The sequence below is a fragment of the Salvelinus sp. IW2-2015 genome, linkage group LG31 (assembly GCF_002910315.2).
Source record: "Salvelinus sp. IW2-2015 linkage group LG31, ASM291031v2, whole genome shotgun sequence".
NCBI classification, from domain to species: Eukaryota; Metazoa; Chordata; class Actinopteri; order Salmoniformes; family Salmonidae; genus Salvelinus; species Salvelinus sp. IW2-2015.
Genome location: NC_036870.1, coordinates 21,301,647 through 21,320,155, shown reverse-complemented (window position 1 = coordinate 21,320,155; position 18,509 = coordinate 21,301,647). Strand labels below are relative to the sequence as shown.

The 18,509-nt window shown below is 44.3% G+C and overlaps 3 protein-coding genes across 3 annotated transcripts in view; all 3 read right to left on the bottom strand.

The window, feature by feature from the left end:
• Positions 1 to 271: 271 nt before the first annotated feature.
• ggcta (gamma-glutamylcyclotransferase a) lies at positions 272 to 2,420 on the bottom strand. Its single transcript, XM_023976653.2, has 4 exons — positions 2,102 to 2,420; positions 1,564 to 1,709; positions 1,306 to 1,438; positions 272 to 1,166 (listed from the first exon to the last, which is right to left on the bottom strand). Exons 1-4 carry the CDS (start codon positions 2,258 to 2,260, stop codon positions 1,041 to 1,043), a joined length of 564 nt encoding a protein of 187 aa, XP_023832421.1. The 5' UTR covers positions 2,261 to 2,420; the 3' UTR covers positions 272 to 1,040.
• Positions 2,421 to 4,662: 2,242 nt separating this feature from the next.
• On the bottom strand, positions 4,663 to 8,237 carry LOC111956225 (small nuclear ribonucleoprotein Sm D1). The gene is made up of 4 exons (XM_023976680.3): positions 7,807 to 8,237; positions 7,058 to 7,134; positions 5,816 to 6,007; positions 4,663 to 4,885 (listed from the first exon to the last, which is right to left on the bottom strand). The coding sequence occupies exons 1-4, from the start codon at positions 7,935 to 7,937 to the stop codon at positions 4,809 to 4,811; spliced, it is 477 nt and encodes a 158-aa protein (XP_023832448.1). The 5' UTR covers positions 7,938 to 8,237; the 3' UTR covers positions 4,663 to 4,808.
• A 3,886-nt stretch (positions 8,238 to 12,123) lies between these two features.
• Positions 12,124 to 18,509, bottom strand: part of ankib1a (ankyrin repeat and IBR domain containing 1a) — a 31,924-nt gene continuing 25,538 nt past the window's right edge. Inside the window, 9 exon segments of the mRNA XM_070436489.1 lie at positions 12,124 to 15,756; positions 15,844 to 15,967; positions 16,298 to 16,349; positions 16,502 to 16,680; positions 16,877 to 16,980; positions 16,983 to 17,017; positions 17,465 to 17,535; positions 17,669 to 17,755; positions 18,030 to 18,166. Of these exon segments, the coding sequence (XP_070292590.1) occupies positions 13,769 to 15,756; positions 15,844 to 15,967; positions 16,298 to 16,349; positions 16,502 to 16,680; positions 16,877 to 16,980; positions 16,983 to 17,017; positions 17,465 to 17,535; positions 17,669 to 17,755; positions 18,030 to 18,166 (2,777 nt within the window). The 3' untranslated portion in view covers positions 12,124 to 13,768.

Here is an 18,509-nt window from a genome sequence, read left to right as displayed (position 1 = left end):
CGTGGCACGCAACCATTGGTTGAAGCATGCAGCGTCTGAGCAGGGTAGCGCGACCATCACCTCCAGTGATCTAATCCTCTCAGATTTACACTAGTTTAGTGAGTAGGGTGGAATTTGGGATGGGGGGGGGGGCATACGTTCATTGATTTCATATTACTGTATGACAATGTAATAATGAGTTTGTTGATCATCAGCTGTACTGCTGCGAAGTGAGGGAATTTAGACAATTGTAAGTGCTGTGACTGAAACATGCTGCTAATTTTGAGTCTCAATTACACACATTTATGTCAATTATGAAATCACATCTTCTGTTGGTTCATTGCTTTATTTCTGTGGTTGTGTAAAATCTAGGTAGCATACAGCAAATTCAGCAGAAATGTTAACATTTGATTTAAAACACACCTTTTATTTACTCAAGCATCTTTGTTATATATATATTTTGCACAAGTTTGTATTTGTTGAATTAAGTAAAAACTAAAGCACAAATCAACTCCAGAATTTGTACTGGGACACTATGGTGATAATTCTGTATATACATAGTTGTATGTTCAACGTCATTAACGACTACAAAATTATGTTTTGTTGAAAAGACAATTGTACCAGATACAGTTTAGGGAGCAGAGATCCTTGAGACGTTTCTTAAGAAACAAAGAATAACAATTTACATTAAATCAATTGATTTCTGAAGTAACTGATTTCATTCAGTATACATCTATTAAATACATTAAAACATCTCCCATTTCTCTCAAAGGCCCCATTCGTCATCAAATCTCTCCAAAGCCACATCACATGCATTAGTCTTTATGGTGTCTGTCTGTGTGTTTGTCCGAAATGGCACTCTATATAGTGCACTACTTTTGACCAGAGCCCAATAGGTTGTAATTTCAGATGGATTCTGGCTACATTTACACAGGCAGCCCAATTCTGATATTTTTTCCACTAGTTAGTCTTTTGACCAATCACATCAGATCTTTTCAGAGCTGATCCGATTGGTCAAAACACCAAATCAAAAGACCAATTAGTGGAAAAAAATATCTGAATTACTTAATGACCTGTGAGATCTTGTCCAGGATAGAAGGGCCACTGTAGTTGTTGGTCTGAACCTCCTCTAGTCTCCTCATGTACTGCACTGGTAGACCGTTCTGCTGGGCTCCTAAACACACCACCTACACACACCCACACATGTTATTTCCTTTCACTTGCTTGTACTGCGGGGAGGGGGGCAGGCTTGTGTGTGTATGTGTGTGTACCTGTTTGCATTGTGGTGAGGGAAAACAGGCGTGTGTGCGTCCAATGTGTGTTTACCTGTTTGTATTGTGGCGAGGGGGGACAGGCGTGGAAGCGGTTCATCTGGTACGTTCTACAGAGCAGCGCCCCGTCGTCTGTCTCTACTGTCACCTCTAAGGGGAAGTACATACCCATGTCCACCCCCTCCTGCCTACACACACACACAACATGGAGAGATGAGATGAAGTACAGGATGAAGACCATAGAATGTATGTTGCCATCAGATGAGACTCACTGGTGTGTGTGTGTGTGTGTGTGTGTGAGTGAGTGACTCACTGGTCCAGGCTGGCTAGGTGGTCGTTGCTCATCCTCCAGACCACCCCCCACACCTCTCCCCCCTCTTTCTGCTCGATGGTTGCTACTCCTCCATGCCAACGGTTGTCAATGTGCTCCCCCCACAGACCAAAGTTCAATGTGTAGTCCTGGGGAGGTTTAGGGTGGGTGGGGGGCGGGATGAGAAAGAGAGACCCTGTTAGAATACTATGACAATGCATTTTTGGATGTGTCACATAGCCTACTCTGTAACACCTTTTCACTGTGTGAGTGAAGACAATAGTATTCATTTTCTATTCGAGGTCATTCTATTCTTTATATAGACTGGGGGTAATTAATGTACTCCATGTAACTGAACTACTCGGGACGATAACCCTAGGGCGTGGAATTATAGCGTCATCTTGCGGCCGGTTGGGCTATTGAACGCCATGAAAGAACGCCATGTTGCTTGTTGGTTATCTCCTACTAGTTACACCAGAAGAGTCCGAAATATCCAAACTAAAAGTAGCTTGCCTACTGGGGGCGCTGCGGACCTGATTACCTTCAGTCGGCCGGTGCAATGAAATATAGCTGAGGGGTTTGCCAGCTGAAGTCTCTCCTTCAACAAGTTGCTTCCAAAAGCAAAATACATGAAGTGATCTGCTGTTGCTGCCATGTTTCCTAAGCAAAACCTTGCGATATGAGCCAAGTTACCAATCATACGAGAATGTCAGCCTTTAAATTATATAAAAAGATCACCGGTTAAAATAAAAGTGAAATAAATAGCGATATACTTAATAATTTACATATTAGCTACAGCCCATTATTACTCATGCAGTCGGCTTGTTTCCGGGTAGTGTGTCCGGCTCATCTCATTGGCTGGAAGGGGCTCAACCCGTTAAAGACACAGTGTATGATTTTTGAGCGTTCATGTGCGCTATCAAGACATTCTTAAATATTGCGTACTTAATAGCTGAGTCTAAATCGGTTGGTTTTGAGCAGTGCTGAAAAAGACCATCAAACTGAACAAACCAGTGTAAATGCATATATTTTTTAATTATCACTTCGCTAGTCATATCATATGACATCCCTTTCTAAGCCTCAAGACACCATTCATATTACACCTATCTTACACCAAATATACCTGTGATTTTTTCCCGAACAGTACGGTTCCACATACAGTCGATCATCATGTGACAAAGATAATCATGTTATCACTGTAGTATGATTATCGAAAACTCAGCCTGTGTTGAATTCAATCCCAAAGTGATCCTTTGACATTTTACAGCTTTTTTGTTTAAAATAATTTTCACATTTTACAATCATATTAGGCTAGTTCATATAAATACAATTCAGTTTTCACGTCAATACATGGGTTCATTTTTATATAACATGGTTTACAGATTTAAGTTTCCATGGAAGTTTTTGTAGGCCTACTGATTTTTGTTTTTTTAAGAGTCCAGTTTTTATAGTTCCATTTTTAATAAAAAAATTGTTTTTGAGGGTACAAAAAATTGTTTTATAGTCCTAATACATCTTGTCTTCCAAATCGCATTGTTCATTATGCATATTATTGTCCATCATAATTCTTTAATTGATTTGACATTTTACCATGCTGGGGCATTATTCACCTGTGGTACTACTGCTGGGTTACCATTGGTGGTTATTTGGTAATGATGAACAAACAACCAACTGTACATGTAATGTAGCTAAAACATTTATTTATAGGGTAAAAAAATCGTCAGAAAACCAAAAAATGCATAATACCTCATCGTGATCAAGACAAAGGAGATGATTGTGGACTACAGGAAAAGGAGGACCGAGCACGCCCGGGGCTGTAGTGGAGCAGGTTGAGAGCGTCAAGTTCCTTGACGTCCACATCACCAACAAGCTAACATGATCCAAGCACACAAAGACAGTCGTGAAGAGGGCACGACCACACGTTTCCCCCTCAGGAGACTGAAAAGACTTGGCATGGGTCCCCAGATCCTCAAAAGGTTATACACCTGCACCAGAGAGCATCCTGACTGGTTTCATCATCACTACCTGGTATGGCAACTGCTCAGCCTCCGACCACAAGGTACTATAGTGTAGTGCGTACGGCCCAGTATTTCACTGGGTCCAAGCCTCCTACCATCCAGGAACTCTATACCAGGCAGTGTCAGAGGAAGGCCCTAAAAATTGTCAGACTCCAGCCATCCTAGTCATACTGTTCTCTCTGCTACCGCACGGCAAGCGGTACCGGAGCACCAAGTCTAGGTCCAAGAGGCTTCTAAACAGCTTCTACCCCCAAGCCATAAGACTCCTGAACATCTAATCAAATGACTACCGACTATTTGCATTACCCCCCTACAATGTTATCTGTGCATAGTCACTTTAATAACTCTACCTATTACCTCAACACCGGTACTCCATATATAGCCCCGCTATTGTCATTTCTTACTTTTTATTTTGAAAGGTATTTTCTTAAAACTGCATTGTTGGTTAAGGGCTTAAGTAAGCATTTCACTGTAAGGTCTACACCCATTGTATTTGGCGTATGTGACTAATACAATTTGATTTGTTCAGTTAGCTAGTTACCTAGCAATGAGCATTCAGAGTTCAGTGAGCTGGATCATGTGGCTCCAGTCAGCAAAAATAACTGTTAATTTGGCTCTGAACCAGCTCTTCATTTAGTAGTGCCAAAATCCACCAAAAAAATATATCTAATATCTCATGTAAAGCCTAAAGTTGTCTGGCAGATCGTGATAGGCGTTCAAACACTAACCTTAATTAGATGGTGTATTAAAAAATATATATATCCCACTGCAAAAATGAATGTGGACCAGAATAAGGCTCTCTCCTCACCATCGACTGTTCCTGCAGTGAGGAATTACCATCTTCAGAGAATGTTAGTACTTATCTACGGATAATCGTTATCTGGAGATCAAAATGCAGTCGTAACAGTATGCAAATCAGGGAGTCAAATGAACGGTTCTTTCATATGTTCAACAAAGACATCCGTTCAAAAAGAGAGCCGTTAGTTTGCAAACAACCCATCACTGCTAACAACTGGACCAACTACACAACATGCACAATTGCCCATCAACCAAGACAAGTATGATAATAAACTACTCAAAACACTTCTGTTCATGTGGAATATCTTTAATATACAAAATAACAAACAAGTCGGGCTCGGGATTCACAAAAGTTTCCTCAGAAAAATGACAAAACAAAAACGTTGCTGTACAAACAATAGGACATGACTGACAGCCGCGTAGTAATGGCGATCATCTCCTGGGCCCTCCCCTGCCTCGGCCCCTCCCCCTGCCACGCCCTCTTCCTCTGCCTCTGCCACGTCCAGCCACTGGAGAGAGATTAAGGGAGAGGAGATGATTAGAGATTAGTTATGCACCACAAATACTTTGACTCTCCCATTCTTGTCCTTAGGTCTTGTTTGTCAAGCTCATTGTTGGGAGTCGTTTCTTACAGAAGAGTGTTTGCCTAATATTAATTAGGCTGATTTGCTAGTTTTAATTTGGGTCTGATGAAGCAAATCTTGAAAAGCGAGACCTCAGTCATCAGAAGCTAGGCATTATAAATGCTATGCAACTCACCCAACCTTAACTCAGACAGAACTACTGTGGATTTATGAAACCTCTAACCAGTGTGGCTACGAAACAGTTCACAACCTCCAACTTTCAATATGGCTGCTGTGGCAGGCTCAAAACACCCAAATACCCAGTAGCACTCCAGAAGGAAGGTCGGCCACATTACGTCACCCCACATTCTAGTACACAATTACTCTCAACCTAGTCACAACTTTACAAAACGAGTAGTTCAACAGACTGCTGGTCTTTGCTCATGGTCCTGAACAGCTGTTCCAGCCAAGCAATAGAACACCTCACTGAATTCATCAAAAAGGCTTTGGCAAGCCAACTTGGGCAAAACAACTACTGTGTTGTTTCTGGGCTGGCACAAAAGCCTACACACCCTGTTGTTCTCCAGGATCAGGAGTGAACACTGATCTAGGCAGACTTAGGTTGAATCTCAAAAGTATTGCTGGCGCCCTCTCCCATTGCCTCCTCAAAACATCAAAGGGAAGAGGAGAGGATTGGAGAAGAACCTCTGATATCCTACTGATATGGCGACAAGCCACCACCCTCTCCTATTTTCCTAGTGTACACACCAGCTACTCTATTCTTGGACTTGACCTTGGGTTCTATGTCCAGCTCCCTCCCCACCATCTCTCTATGTCCATCAAATTGATCTCACCCCCCCATCCCTGTGTACTCACCAGCCTCTCTCTTCTTGCTCTTGACCTTGGGTTCTATGTCGACCAGCAGAGTGTCCAGCGGCAGGCTGTCCGGCAGGATGAAGTATCTGATGTTGTTCCCACGGATACTGAGGCTCTCCAGCTGGGTGGGCTCACGGTTCTTCAGAGTCATCTTTACCGCCTTCAGGTGAGTGTTCATACTCACATCCACACCTGGGACACACAGTTAATGACCATTGTTAATAATCAATGCAACATTGACATTATCCCACCCCTGGTTAGCCACTATTGGCTTAAAAAACCAAACCTAACAATATCTGCCAATTAATTTCCAGCAATATTGCCCATCTGTGTGGTGTGATACCAGTCTTGTGGGTTGACAGAAATATTTTCCCCAAAACCTTCTCAATTAAATGTTAACTGCAAATTAGGCTTACCTGGCAGAAGTATATCATGAGTAAGTATATCATTTGTATTTATTATTTGCAAACTTTGCCATGAAATGAGCAGCAGCAGAAACATCACTAGATGGCACATTCCTCACTTGCTAAAAAAAGAAGGGCCAGATGCGCAATTAAAGGGGAATTACACAAAATCTAAATGTCTTCGTTTTCTTCCAGACCAAAAATAAATAAAGGTCTTCTCATGTGATTTAAGTATTGACACAACTCAGAACATCCAATTGAATTGTTTCTCTACAAACAATTGTAATTATGAGTGAAAAACAAATTAAAACCAGGAAAAATCAAACAGAAAACATAATTTTTGGGGGGGAACCAGATTTTATAGGGCCCCCTTAGAGTTGTTTAGTAACCATCATTTTACCAGGTATATTGGCAGAAAACAGTGTACTACTTTCTCTTTCACACTGGGGATCACACTGGGCATCGCATCGCTAGAGGCATCACTACAAACACAGGTTCAATCCCAGGCTGTATCACAACTGGCCATGATCGGGAGTCCCATAGGACGGCTCACAATTAGCCCAGCGTCATCCGGGTAGGCAATCATTGTAATTAAGAATTTGTTCTTCACCGACTTGCCTAGTTAAATTCAAAAACATGCTTAAAAAAGGACCTGGGGAAGAGAAGAATGTGCCAATTTAATGGCTAGGGAAAAAATAGAGTAGCTCGTAACATGCTAGAAAAGGTTGAAGGTCCCAGGTTTAGACTGTACCTGCTACAACACCCTATACTAGAGTTTGTTTATATTTGGAGGCATCGCAATAATCCTACTGAGCCAGACAGAGGGGGCAGGGTCTACCTGTGATAGTTCCATGGACCTGGGTTCCATTCTTCAGCTCAATGGTCACAGTCTCGTGGCTGAGTTTCATCAAAAAGCTACAGGAGGAGAAAAGTCATGGGTATTAGAGGCAATGTTATAATTAGTGCAGTTTATCAAGTCTGTGAATACATACTAGCTTGCTAGTCTTCAAGGCCCTATAAACAATATCGACAGACAACTTCCTTAGACAATGGGGCGGTAACTAGTAAGAACTACCTAGTTTGCTGACTACAATGTCCAAAGCAAACTAAAATGACAATCACAAACCGGATGAATTGTCATGGAAGCTGAACTCATACAAGAACACATTGTTTTTGAACCTTTGGTTGTTGTGGGTAATCTGTCAGGGCCCTGCCTGCACACTGCAGTGGTTTATTAACTAAAAGCAAGTTAGCATATCGGTGGCTAGCAAATAACAGTGGTGCATACAAAGTAACTAGTTAGTTCTCAGCGGCAGATACGTAAATAATCGATGTGTATCGTGTATTCCGCGGCTAGAGGTCCATTCATTAACGTTATAGAAAGGAAAGAATAACTTAGATATCTAGTCGCTTCTGCACGTCGCTCATTCATTCATTCATTCGTTCATTTCAGTTAGCTGCTTCCCGCCTCAGAATTTGGCGAACAGCTCGCACTCCAAATCTAAATCCATCCAGCGACACAAAACCAGTACTTTTCACCTTTCATCTAAGCATAAGACTAAAGATGATTTTGTTGAATATTCTTACCGTACGAGTTTCATGTTGGTGATGGATTGTAGAGACAAAATCTCCACCAAAGACAAAAAATTACAGCGTATAACTGAGCGCACAGGCCGCTGTGTATAAAATACGTTTCGTCGCAGCAACACCGGCGTCATAAAAACGCTACAGAACCAGGAAATGCAGAAAGAAAACAGCTTCTTCTTTGATGAGGTTTAACGGCGGTTGGCATCCAATAAATGTTGCATTACCGCCACGTACTAGACTAGAGTATAACTCCCTCATACGTTGCTTGAAAACTAAATAAAATAAATACCCTACCATCGAACACTAAACTCACAAAGAATAAATAATAATAACTAAATACCATAATCCACTATTTAAATCTATTTAGTCCTACTTTAGGCCAACAGCCTGAAAGGATGGGACACCACCACTTAACACACCCTGTAACTATTCTGACATCAATTCTTGCACAACCAAATACCTCTCTGCAGCTTCCACCACAACCTCTATTTTCCGTGACTTACATTCCACCAGTGCAGTACAGTTGATAACCATTGCTATAACCCCCCCTTAAATTCCTCTACTTTCTTCACTGCCTCAGCATATGACAACTTCTGCTCTACTCTAACCCTGGAAACCTCAACCTGTATCTCTCACATGGGACATTTCTGATTCCCAGCCCCATGGGCACCCCTACAATTAACACATACCACTACTTTCCCCAATACTACACATTCCTTTGTCTCATGCCCTTGTGCACACCTAGGAACCTCCCTCCTACACACTAATGCCACATGCCCATAAGCTTGACACCTGTAACAACATAATGTATTTGGCACAAAAGTTGATACAGGATAACTTATATATCCTAACATCACTTTTTCGGGCAAGACTCAACATCAAAACTCAAAAGAACAGACAATGACTATTCTGTTTCACCACTTTCACCCTGTCTGCATCGCACCAAACAACGAGCAGCACAAACACTGGGAATCTCCCACTGTTGTGTATATATATATATATATAGATATATATATATATATATATATATTGACCTTTATTTAACTAGGCTAGTCAGTTAAGAACAAATTATTATTTACAACGATGGCCTACCAAAAGGCAAAATGCCTTCTGTGGGGATAGGGGCTGGGATTAAAAATTAAAATATAGGACAAAACGCACATTACGACAAGAGAGACACCACAACAATACATAAAGAGAGACCTAAGTCAACAAAATAGCATGGCAGCAACATATGACAGCACAACATGGTAGCAACACAACATGGCAGCAGCACAACATGGTAGCAGCAAAAACCATGGTACAAACATTATTGGGCACAGACAACAACACAAAGGGCAAGAAGGTAAAGACAACAATACATCACGCAAAGCAGCCACAACTGTCAGTAAGTGTCCATGATTGAGTCTTTGACTGAATAGATAAAACTGTCCAGTTAGAGTGTTTTTTGCAGCTCGTTCCAGTCGCTAGCTGCAGCGAACTGAAAAGAGGAGCGACCCAGGGATGTGTGTGCTTTGGGGACCTTTAACAGAATGTGACTGCCAGAGCAGATGTTGAATGTGGAGGATGAGGGCTGCAGTAGATATCTCAGCTAGGGGGAGTGAGGCCTAAGAGGGTTTTATAAATAAGTATCAACCAGTGGGTTTTGCGACGGGTATACAGAGATGACCAGTTTACAGAGGAGTATAGAGTGCTGTGATGTGTCCTATAAGGAGCACCGTTGGCAAATCTGATGGCCAAATGGTAAAGAACATCTAGCCACTCGAGAGCACCCTTACCTGCTTATCTATAAATTAAGTCTCCATAATCTAGCATGGGTAGGATGGTCATCTGAATCAGGGTTAGTTTGGCAGCTGGGGTGAAAGAGGAGCGATTACAATAGAGGAAACCAAGTCTAGATTTAACTTTAGCCTGCAGCTTTGATATGTGCTGAGAGAAGGACAGTGTACCGTCTAGCCATACTCCCAAGTACTGGTATGAGGTGACTACCTCAAGCTCTAAACCCCGAGAGGCAGTAATCACACCTGTGGGGAGAGGTACATTCTTTTTACCAAACCACATGACCTTTGTTTTGGAGGTGTTCAGAACAAGATTAAGGGCAGAGGAAGCTTGTTGGACAGTAAGAAAGCTTTGTTGTAGCGTTTAACACAAAATCCCAGGAGGGGCCAGCTGAGTGTAAGACTGTATCATCTGCATATCATCTGCATATAAGTGGATGAGAGAGCTTCCTACTGCCTGAGCTATGTTGTTGATGTAAATTGAGAAGAGCGTGAGGCCTAGGATCGAGCCTTGGGGTACTCCCTTGGTGACAGGTAGTGTCTGAAACAGCAGATGTTCTGACTTTATACACTGCACTCTTTGAGAGAGGTAGTTAGCAAACCAGGCCAAAGACCTCTCAGAGACACCAATACTCCTTAGCCGGCCCACAAGAATGGAATGGTCTACCGTATCAAAAGCTTTGTCCAAGTCAATAGAAATAGCAGCACAACATTGTTTAGAATCAAGGGCAATGGTGACATCATTGAGAACCTTTAAGGTTGCAGTGACACATCCATAACCTGAGCGGGAACCAGACTGCATACCAGAGAGAATACTATAGACGTCAAGAAAGCCAGTCAGTTAATTATTGACAAGTTTTTCCAACACTTTTGATAAACAGGGCAAAATAGAAATTGGCCTATAACAGTTAGGATCAGCTTGATCTCCCCCTTTAAATAAAGTATGCACCATGGCTGCCTTTCAAGTAATGAGAACCTCCCCAGAGAGGAGAGACATGTTAAAAAGGTCAGAGATAGGCTTGGTGATGATAGGGGCTGCAACCTTAAAGAAGAGTCTAAACCATCTGACCCAGAAGGTTATTTGAGGTCAAGTTTAAGGAGCTCCTTTAGCACCTTGAACTCAGTGACCGCCTGCAGGGAGAAACTATGTAGCGGGGCAGAGGAAAAAGAGGGAGGAGCATCGGGGCAAGGAGGCATGGCTGAGTCAAATAGGTATCCTGACCTAATGAAGTGGTGATTAAAGAGCTCAGCCATGTGCTCCTTGTCAGTAAAAACCACATCATTAACATTAAGGGACATGGGCAGCTGTGAGTGGGTTTATTCTCCAGGTCTTTAACCGTTTTCCAGAACTCCTTGGGGTAAACCCAGAGAGAGAACAGCTCTTTAAAGTAACTAACCTTGCTTGGCCTTCTGGATAGCCTGAGTGCACTTATTTCCCTTCAGTTGGTCAACTTTCTCATTTACCACTACCCCAGTAATCACTCCTTTCAATGGCGCCCTTATCTTGAGAGCAAAACAATTCACATCTCTTGCCCCCATTCGTTTAACACGGAGCGCCTGCTGTCTCTGACCAGCAGAAACACAAACAATTATCACAAAACCACTTCTGGTTACCCTCACCGATTCCACAACACCCAACTGTGTTTTCACCCACCCTGAAACCACAAATGGATCAGCCAAAAGGCAAGGGTCCACTTTTTCCACTCCTACTATCACAGACTCATCTTTATCCGGACCCTCGGTGCAAGCCCCTGGCTTCGAGAACTTCACCTACCACCTCCGATACGTCGCCCTCATTCACTTCAATTTCTCCTCCTGTCTTCAACTTACTCTGCTTACACTTTCTACCATTCTTCTTTATCAAACCATCTACCCTTTTCCAGCCATTTTTAACCAACTCAAACTCACCCTCTTGCCCCCTCTCTCTTAGTCCTCCCCTGCCTCTCTTTTTCCCTCCATTCTTCCTCCTTATTCCAAGTATACATCTCCTTATGATAATACTACACTTCTCCTGACATACATCTTGTTCTTGCCTTCTCAAGGGACGCCATTTAACCGGCTGTCACAATCTCCGTACAATCAGCACGAACACCTCGGGATGTAACGCTCAACAGTGCATCTCACTTGTAAAGCAGCTGCTTCGTCTTGATGTTCTTCTTTATAAAAAGCTACCGCAACACTTTTCCATTTCAAACAAGCGCAATCTCTTTCTCCCGGATTCCTCGATTCATTCCTCAAACAACCACAGATAAAACAAGTTATACAAATCTTTGGAACATCTAGAGATTGATAGAAAATCACAGAAATGCGTGACAGGAAAGATTCAGTCGATGTATGGTGAGACCCTTTGACAGAAGTGCTAGCATTCCATTGTTAATGAGCAATTGTGTTAGTGCACCTTCCTTTATCGATAATGTTGTTTAATGAGGTTGTCCAACTCCCTTGTTGAAAGCCTTTTTACTGTATCATGATGCAAGAATTCTATAGTGACAAAATATGTAGTCAATATCATTGAAAGAAAAGTAAATTGAAAGAAATGTGTTTTTTTAAATCTTTTTTTTATTGAGAGTAAACGTTTTACTAATACTTTCACTCCTTGGCCACACATCGAACGTCACTGTCTTTCATATGGACTGGGAATGTATCAAGTATCACCTATGAAAGTGCAAATAACAACAAGGTTTATGGTTGCCAGGGTACAGTAATATAAAAATCAGATGCCTGGGTTACAAACTATGACACAGCCACTGGCCTTGAAACTCTCAATTAAGTACCAAGAAAATACAAAAAAAAAATACAAAAAAAAAAATCGAATAAAAACCTTAGTGTGAATAAAATTTGACTAAATAAACAATTATCTTAACTTAAAACAGTGGTGTTGTACAAAAAAATACACTCCAAATCCAGACTTCAGTGTTCCATTTCATGTTTTGTATGATCAGCGCACGTCACATCGCACCCTACTATAAACTAGTGCACTACTCCAGATGGTTGCACACTACACCCAACAGTTAAGTTAAACCATGGTTGTGTTTCTAAATGTTATTCTATATCCAATGACTACTTTATTAAGCAGCTTATTACAATTAAATAAGATAAATATGATTTTAGAAATTATATTATAAACTCTTGTAGACTGCAGATTCATCTCTATAAAGTTGACCATATTATAATCATCCTACCAGTGCTAACCATCTCTATAACACCAACACAAGAAAAATAACAGCCTCCTGTCCTATACCTAGCCAAAGACCTGGGACAGTAGGAGTGCTGATCTAGGATCAATTGAGCCTTTTAGATCATAATGAATAAGATTAAATAGACAGGGAGGACCTGGTCCTAGATCAGCACCACTACTCTGAGACGCTTGATACATATGGCAACAGACCACAGCTGCTTCCAAAAACACATCTTATCTCACTCAAGAGGAAAGGAAACCATGTGAAAAACAAAAGAACCCTATAGTAGTAATAATAGTCATACTATTCTTGCACGTTGCTTGAGGTTCCATATGAAAAAAGGGGATTCTCAATAAAAATGAGGCACACTGATCAACTCAGCCGTGGACTGTTTCAAAAGAATAGCCATGTCACGGTCCCTCTCTCTCTCCCTCGCTCTCTCTCTGTCATGGAATTTGATCTGGATAAATAAAGGTTGACTAAACAGTAAAACAACTCGCCCTGGTCTTAGGCTGAGGCGACCACATACAGTCAGTCCATCAGTAGTGGAATGGATATGGACGATAAAATCACTAAAGTTACTCATATTTGATTGTATTTAAACACATCTCATCTGCTCTGATCAACTCTGGTCACTGCATGACCTGATCAGACCTGGGTCACATGACCTGATCAGACCTGGGTCACATGACCTGATCAGACCTGGGTCACATGACCTGACCAGACCTGGGTCAAAATAACTATTTAGCTTTCGGTGCCCAGCAAGCTAAATCAAGTGGACACCCCATGTTTAACGTCAGACTTTTCTCCTGTTCTTTCCTCTAAGTGCTTTTCATCCCAAAATCTTTCCTAAGCTCTTTCTCTGATAATGCTATTAATCCCTCTCTCTTCCTCTCTTTTCTCTCAGCTTTTCTCTCCCTCATCTCTGTCACTGCTGCTTATCATTATCTCGCTCCCACTCTCCTCCTCTCTTCCTCCTGCTCTCTGTCATCTGTCTGTCTGTTGTCACACCAGGTGAACTTGCTCTTCCCACTCCGCGTGTGATTGGTCCTCCACTACCCAGGGGGTGGGGCTTGAGTCTGTCTTGGTAGGAGTGAGGTTGTTATCTCCACAATGTGTGTGTGAGTGTATGTGTGTGTCCATTGCGTCCTGCGACAGGTCCGACACAAACCCTGTGACTACACACTCCACACACTCCTCACCCTCACAAAACTCCAGATCCAGAGTGCTGGGTCTTTTAACCTCCAGGCTGTCTACAGGGCCGGGGGAGCCAGCCTGTCCCCTACCCGCCTCTCCCTCCTGGGCCTGCCGTAGCTCGGCTAGGGCCTCCCCGCTGAAACTGGCCTGGGCGTCAGGAGGGGAATCACTCTTTGGGTCCCCACCGTCTTGGGGTGAAACAGTGGGTGAGTCTGTCTCTGTGTCCGGAGGTGAGTATTTCTCCGGGGGTGAGCCAGTCTCGGAGCTAGCTGAGGGGATGAGGTCGATGTTCTGGGGGCTGTCCTGGGGGTGTGTGTGTTGGATCCAGGCCATGATGTTGTCCAGGAGCAGGGCTTCAGCTGAGGGGTCCAGGCGCTCCAGGCAGCCCGGGTCACTGGGGGTGAAGGGACCTCCTGGAGGGACCACTGGGGAGAGGAGGAGTTCTGGGTCTGGGGAGGGGAGCAGGAGGCCGTGGGGGTCTGAGGTAGGGTGATTGGGGTCTAGGCCATGGGGGTCTGAGATAGGGTGATTAGGGTCTAGGCCGTGGGGGTCTGAGGAAGTGCGGTATGGGTCAGGATTCGAGGTGTAGTCTGGGTTAGGGGTGTAAGGGTCCAGGTTAGGGGTGTAATGGTCTGGGTTAGGGGTGTAAGGGTCTGGGTTAGGGGTGTAAGGGTCCAGGTTAGGGGCGTAAGGGTCTGGGTTAGGGTTGTAATGGTCTGGGTTAGGTTTGTAAGGGTCTGGGTTAGGGGTGTAAGGGTCCGGGTTAGGGGTGTAAGGGTCTGGGTTAGGGGTGTAAGGGTCTGGGTTAGGGGTGTAAGGTTCTGGGTTAGGGGTGTAATGGTCTGGGTTAGGGGTGTAAGGGTCTGGGTTAGGGGTGTAATGGTCTGGGTTAGGGGTGTAGTGGCTGGAGTGGCAGCAATGGTGGTGGTTCTGGTCAGGATGTGTGTCCTGGGTGCAAGAGATGGTTTGGACTGGTTCAGGGTTATGGGGAAGGCTGAACATAGCATATGGCTCTGGGTCTGAGGGGTAAAGGCTTGTGTGTTTAGGGCTAGAAGATGCTGTAAGGTCTGTGTGAGGAGGAGATGTTTTAGTGTAGAGGCTGGGTTGGCAGTGAACAGAACTGTAGAAGGCATTGATAGTGGGATGGCCACGGTTTTGGTTTTGACCACAATTATGGTCGTGTTCTGGAGTGAAGGGAATGTTGATAGTGGTGTGGTCCTGGTTATGATCACAGGTGTGACCGTAGCCGTGTGTATAAGGTGTGCTGTGGTCAGGTTCCAGAACAGCATAGTTGTGGTCAGTTGTATAAGATGTGTAGCTAAGGTCCTGACTCTGACTGTACCTGGAGGAAGGGTTGTAGTGGTCGTAGGTGTGGTCTAAGCTATATGGCGTAGGGATATTAGTGTTGTCTAGGGTATATGGAGTAGTTATTTGTCCCAGTCTCATCAGACTTTCTCCTAGCTCTAACAGCTCAGCATTTAATGACTGGTTAGGGTCTGGTCTAGGGAGGTTAGAGGAGCCACTGGCCCCCAGAGAACCACCCACTCTAGAGGGGTCCTGAGTCTCACTGAGGCCCCCCACCCCTGGACCCATTACTGGCCCTATATCCAGACCCTGTCCAGACCCAAGCCCTGGGCCCTCAATCACACCAGAGCCTCTCTCCAGTCCTCCTCCCATCCCTCTCTCCCTCCGTGAGTCCTGTAGTGACAGTTGGATGGCCAGTAGAATGTTGGGGTCATCTTCATCCAGTGACCTCAGAGGCTGTCTCCGCCCCTCAACTCTCTCCTGGAGGACCTCTGTCACACGTAACAATAACAACACAACGAAACGTCAAAGAAACACAGGCCCTACTGATAAATTACTGTGTGTGTGTGTGTGTGTACCTGTATTCTCAGGGTTCTGGTTGGGTTCAGGAGTACTGCTGTTGCTCCTCAGACTGTGTAAACTTGGCATGTCTCCTCTACGACGCGGCCGGTGTCTCCGCCGGTACTGGAAATCTGCATACTCCTACAGGTAGTACATTATACAGGTCAGGTATTTATTTTAACTAGGCAAGTCAGCTAAGAACAAATTCTTACTTTCAATGACGGCCTAGGAACAGTGGGTTAACTGCCTTGTTCAGGGGCAGAACGACAGATTTGTACCTTTTCAGCTCAGGGATTCGACCTTGCAACCTTCCGGTTACTAGTCCAACACTCTAACCACTAGGCTACCTGCCGCGTGGTAAAATGGATGTTTGTTCTAAGATGGAGGATGTGGCTACAAATATGGACCTGTTGCTCAAATTCTTATAGAGGAACGGTATAAAAGCTTGACAATGGTGTTATGTGTAGTTACCTCAGGAGAGGTGAATCCCAGGTACTCCCAGTCCCATGATCCAGCAGGGAAACTGAAACACATTCAATGTAGAGCTTTGTAAAGAAAGGATTTATAAACATTTGAAGTAATAGCCAACCCTGTTCTGTCTACTGCCTGTTGGGAAAAAGATCTCTCTCTCTCTCTGTCGGTCTCCCTCCCTTCCTCACTTTCCCCCTCCCTCACCTCCTCCTAGGTACTTCAGGTGAGTCGTTAGGGGCCACCCCTCTAGCCACCGAGGCCAGGAACTCCTCTCTCTTCTGCTGTACCAGACAGGCAGCGCTGACGATCTTATGACACGGCGTACGCAGGTAGGGACGGTTCACCTTCTGAGCCAAGTCCTCCACCGCCATCTCCAGATCAGTCTGGGGAACAGAGGAATGAGTAGAAGGGCTAGAGAAATAGGAGAGAGTGGAGGGTGAGGAATTTCATCTCTCTCTCACACACACACACCACACACACACACACACACACCACACACCACACACACACACAACACACACACACACACACACACACACACACACACACACACACACACACACACACACCACCACACACCTGCATGAGTTCAAATATCTCCTTCTGTGTGCTGTGAGGCTGGAGGAAGAATCCGTAGGGGTAGGAACACTTCAACACACGACGTGTCTTCAACAACTCACAACACCGTCCTCTATAAACCTGGTGTCTGGGGGGAGCCCTCACTAGAGGAGAGAACACACTGCCTGTTAGAAACACACAAATACACAACACACACACACAAATACACACACACTGCTGTTAGAAAACACCACACACACACAACACACACACACACACACACACACACACACACACACACACACACACACAACACACACACACACACACAACACACACACACACACACCACACACACACACACACACACACACTGCTGTTAGAAACACACAAATACACACAACCACACCACACACACACACACACACAACACCACACACACACACACACACACACCACACACACACACACACCACAACACACACACACACACACACACACACACACACACCATACGCAGGACACACCGTCCTCTCCCTCCATCGTTATACAAGAGGAGAGGCAGGGACAGCCTCTGAGGTAGAAAGTAGAGTCAGGTAGGTCAGAGACTCACATCCAATGAAGGCTCTACTCAGCTGTTCCATCTTCTCTTTGGCTGTTTTCAATAGTCTCTGTTCTAACTAGAGAGAGAGAAAGAGAGAAGATACAGGGGGTAGAGAAAGAGAGAGAGCGAGAGGGATAGGGAGACATCACATTTTAGAAAACAACATTGGTAGATATCATAAATACAATATCATGCTGTGTGTGTGTTACCTTATAGCTGTGTTCGTGGTTCTTATAGCGGCTGTAGTAGTGCATGAAGCGGTCCAACTCCTGAAAACTCTTGTGCTTCTTTTCCGCCTGAAAAACACACACTCCTGTCAAATACTTAACGTAAAATGTCAGAGTGTGTGCAGTGCTAGTGTGTGTGGTATGGTCTTGTTCTTCTATCCTCGTGGCGACCTGAAATCCGCAGATGTCCCCATTTTAAGCTTAGGGTTTGGTTTAGGGTTAGAATTAGGGTTAGGCGTTAGGGAAAATAGGATTTTTAATGGAAATCTATTTTAGGTCACAACAAGGATAGAAAAAGTATGTGTGTGTATCTGTGTGTGTGTGTGTGTGTGTGTGTGTGTACCTCTCCAGTCATCTCTTTGGACTGCTCCTCTAGCTGTGTGATAACTTCATAGCGTGTACAGCGGTAGTATCCTCCAGTTGAAGAGCTGTGTTTCTTCCACTCTTCCAGACAGATCCAGCAGAAGTCATATTTACACTGCAGACAGAGAAACAGGTGTTGTACATACATGGTAATAACCCTGTCTTATTGCTTTAATATGGTGTCCCGCCTCCCGGGTGGTGCACTGCATCGCAGTGCTAGCTGTGCCACCAGAGATTCTGGGTTCGAGCCCAGGCTCTGTCGCAGCCAGCCGCGACCGGGAGGCCCATGGGGAGGCGCAGAATTGGCCCAGCGTCGTCCGGGTCAGGGAGGGTTTGGCCGGTAGGGATATCCTTGTCTCATCGCGCACTAGCGACTCCTGTGGCGGGCCGGGCGCAGTGTACGCTGACCAGGTCGCTAGGTGTACGGTGTTTCCTCCGACACATTGGTGCGGCTGGCTTC